Source organism: Notothenia coriiceps, unplaced genomic scaffold, assembly GCF_000735185.1.
Source record: "Notothenia coriiceps isolate Sejong01 unplaced genomic scaffold, NC01 NC01_scaffold00009312, whole genome shotgun sequence".
Taxonomy (NCBI): domain Eukaryota; kingdom Metazoa; phylum Chordata; class Actinopteri; order Perciformes; family Nototheniidae; genus Notothenia; species Notothenia coriiceps.
This window is the reverse complement of record NW_011342013.1, coordinates 1-2,537: the sequence shown is the minus strand read 5'-3', so window position 1 is coordinate 2,537 and position 2,537 is coordinate 1. Positions and strand designations below refer to the sequence as shown.

The following is a 2,537-nucleotide window of genomic DNA, read 5'->3' as shown; positions in this document are numbered from 1 at the left end:
CACTTTTATCAAAAAATCGCAAAATTATCACTTTTATCAAAAGATCTGAGGATTCTCACTTTTTTTCAGGAAAATCTCAGATTTTTGACTTTTATCAAAAAATCTCTAAATTCTCTATTATCCAAAAATCTCTAAATTCTCCCTTTTTAAAGAAAATCAAAATTCTCCCTTTTTCTGAAAATCTCAAGAATTCTCATTTTTTTTAAAGGGAAAATCTCATTTTTTTCTTTTTTTAATATAATCTCAGAATTCTGACTTTTATCAAAGAATCGCAAAATTCTCAACTTTTTTCTGAAATCGCAAAATTCGGACTTAATTTTTAAATAGAAAAAAGCTTATTTTTGATGACGTTGTGTAAACAGCCCATGTTGTGATTGTGTTTATTTTGTGTTAATATTGTGCCCTTGTGCCCTTGCTGTGTCTCAGGCTCTGGGAGCTGAAGAGGCCACGCTGTTCTCTGAGAGTGAAGCTTTAACAGAAAGTGATTCTGAGCTCACGTCCGACGGATTTCTCTCTGATAACAACCACTGCAAGGACCCCCAAATCCACTCTGAAGGTGAGAGGAATTCGTATAATCCAGATAATAAATACGCATCTAATTTGATAACTGTACCACGCTGGTATAGTAATTATTCATTTGATGTATATGTTATGCAAAAGTGTTTGAGATCTGGAAATGCTAAAAGAATTTCTGAAATTCTCAGAATTATATATTTTTCCTGAAAATCTCGGAAAATCTATTTTTCCCCATAAAATCTCGGAATTCTCACTTTTTTCATAAAATCTCAGAATTAGAATGTTTTTTCTGAAAATCTCCAAATTATAATTTTTGGGGAATTTCGCAAAATTCTCACTTTTTCCCAGAAAATTCTCACTTTGGAAAATCTTTTTCTCGAGAAATCTCATTTTTTGGGGAAAATCTCAAAATTCTCTTTTTTGGGGGAAAATCTCATAATTCTTTTTCCCCTAACATTTTAGAATTCAGAATTTTTTTCAGAAAAACTTGAAATTCTAACTTTTTCCTGAAATCTCAAAATTACGACACTTTTCCTGAAAATCACTGAATTTTTACTTTCCATGAAAAATCTCAAAATTAAAACATTATTTTTTTTGAGTCTGAAAAAAAATCCCAAACGGCCCATATGTTAATCACACTCCTCTCTTTCTCTAGCAATGAATGGTCTCAAAGTAAAGCATTGTGAAGTCCGCCTCACAAAGATAAACGGTAGGTAGCATCAGGTTCAGGATGTCCATCATATTTCTGAAGATTTCAACGTTCAAACTTACTTTATATTTTCTTCAACAGACGATGAGAATGGAGACGATGGCAAAGAGGTAATAACTGTTATTATTTGAACATGAAAACTGTCAGCTTTTAGTACATTGCTTTCCCGTACATTTACCACTTTCATCTCAGAATTCTCTAGTTTGTTGCTCGTAAATTTGTAAATGTTGTACAGTTTATTTACCACTTTAATCTAAGACAATTTTCAAGTTATTTTTCGTGTACATTTCTACATTTATTACACTAGATTTATCACATTAATCTCAGAACATTTTCTATTTCTTCTATACTTTTTAAAAAACCTACAATCAATATACTTTTCTCAGCCTTACACTCAACTAGTAAACAAAGACCAGAACTACTCAGAAAAAGTATTGTTTCTCCTGCATCATATTTGTTGTTTCAATTCTCATCTACTGACATACTTTTCCCTTTACTAACCTCATTATTTTCATCGATACGGCCATCATAACCACTTGCATGATAAGGTTTTCCCTTTATGACGGTGTGTTGTGATGATATTTGAGTGTGTAATGGGAGTGTGTTGTCTCTCAGATGCCCACTAGGGGAAGTTTTGGCTGGGAGAGCAGCTTGCGGCAGAAACCTCAGGCCCGCGCAGTGTTTCAGGCGGGTGTTAGCTCCTGGTCCGCCCCCCAACCTGTTGATCAGGACAGCAGAAAGGGTCTGGAGTCCCAGGAAGAGGGGGTAGGTGTACTCAAGTATACTACCAGAATACCCTTGGGCCATGACTGATGTATCTGACCTCTGAAAATAACTAGCTAAAAGACAAATATTAGTGAGCTCCTTGCACAACACATATCTGATAGCGTAATAGAGCCCTGCAGTTATGATGTTTTTCTGTTCTCCCTTGAGCCCATGGGATTTCTCCATGTGATTTGATTTATTAAAGAAAATAATCTCTGTGGCAAACACACATTTATGATACAGACATGTTTTGTTTAGCAGGATAATCTCCACATAGTATTTACACCACTTTATGATTTCTGAAGTAAAAAGATAACTCCAACATTTAAAAATCTATTTAGAGAATTTAAATTAAAACTACAGGGAAATAGATTCGACTGTTTAGTTTTTTTCTGAAATCTCAGAATTCTGACTTTTTACTTAAAAACTAAAAAATCTGACTTTTTTCAGAAAATCCCAAAATGCTCACTTTTTCGGAAATTCTCACCTTATTTTTCAAAAAATCTCAGAATTCTCAAAAAATCCTATTTTTTTTTTTCAGAAAGTA

General features: G+C 33.5%; 1 protein-coding gene across 1 annotated transcript in view; it reads left to right on the top strand.

The window, feature by feature from the left end:
* LOC104945255 (uncharacterized) overlaps positions 1 to 1,990 on the top strand; it is a gene marked incomplete at its 3' end in the record, with an annotated part of 6,503 nt that extends 4,513 nt beyond the window's left edge. The window contains exons 4-7 of the mRNA XM_010770894.1: positions 427 to 556; positions 1,172 to 1,225; positions 1,307 to 1,335; positions 1,841 to 1,990. Of these exons, the coding sequence (XP_010769196.1) occupies positions 427 to 556; positions 1,172 to 1,225; positions 1,307 to 1,335; positions 1,841 to 1,990 (363 nt within the window). The remainder of the gene's footprint in view (positions 1 to 426; positions 557 to 1,171; positions 1,226 to 1,306; positions 1,336 to 1,840) is intronic.
* Between the last annotated feature and the right edge of the window lie 547 nt (positions 1,991 to 2,537).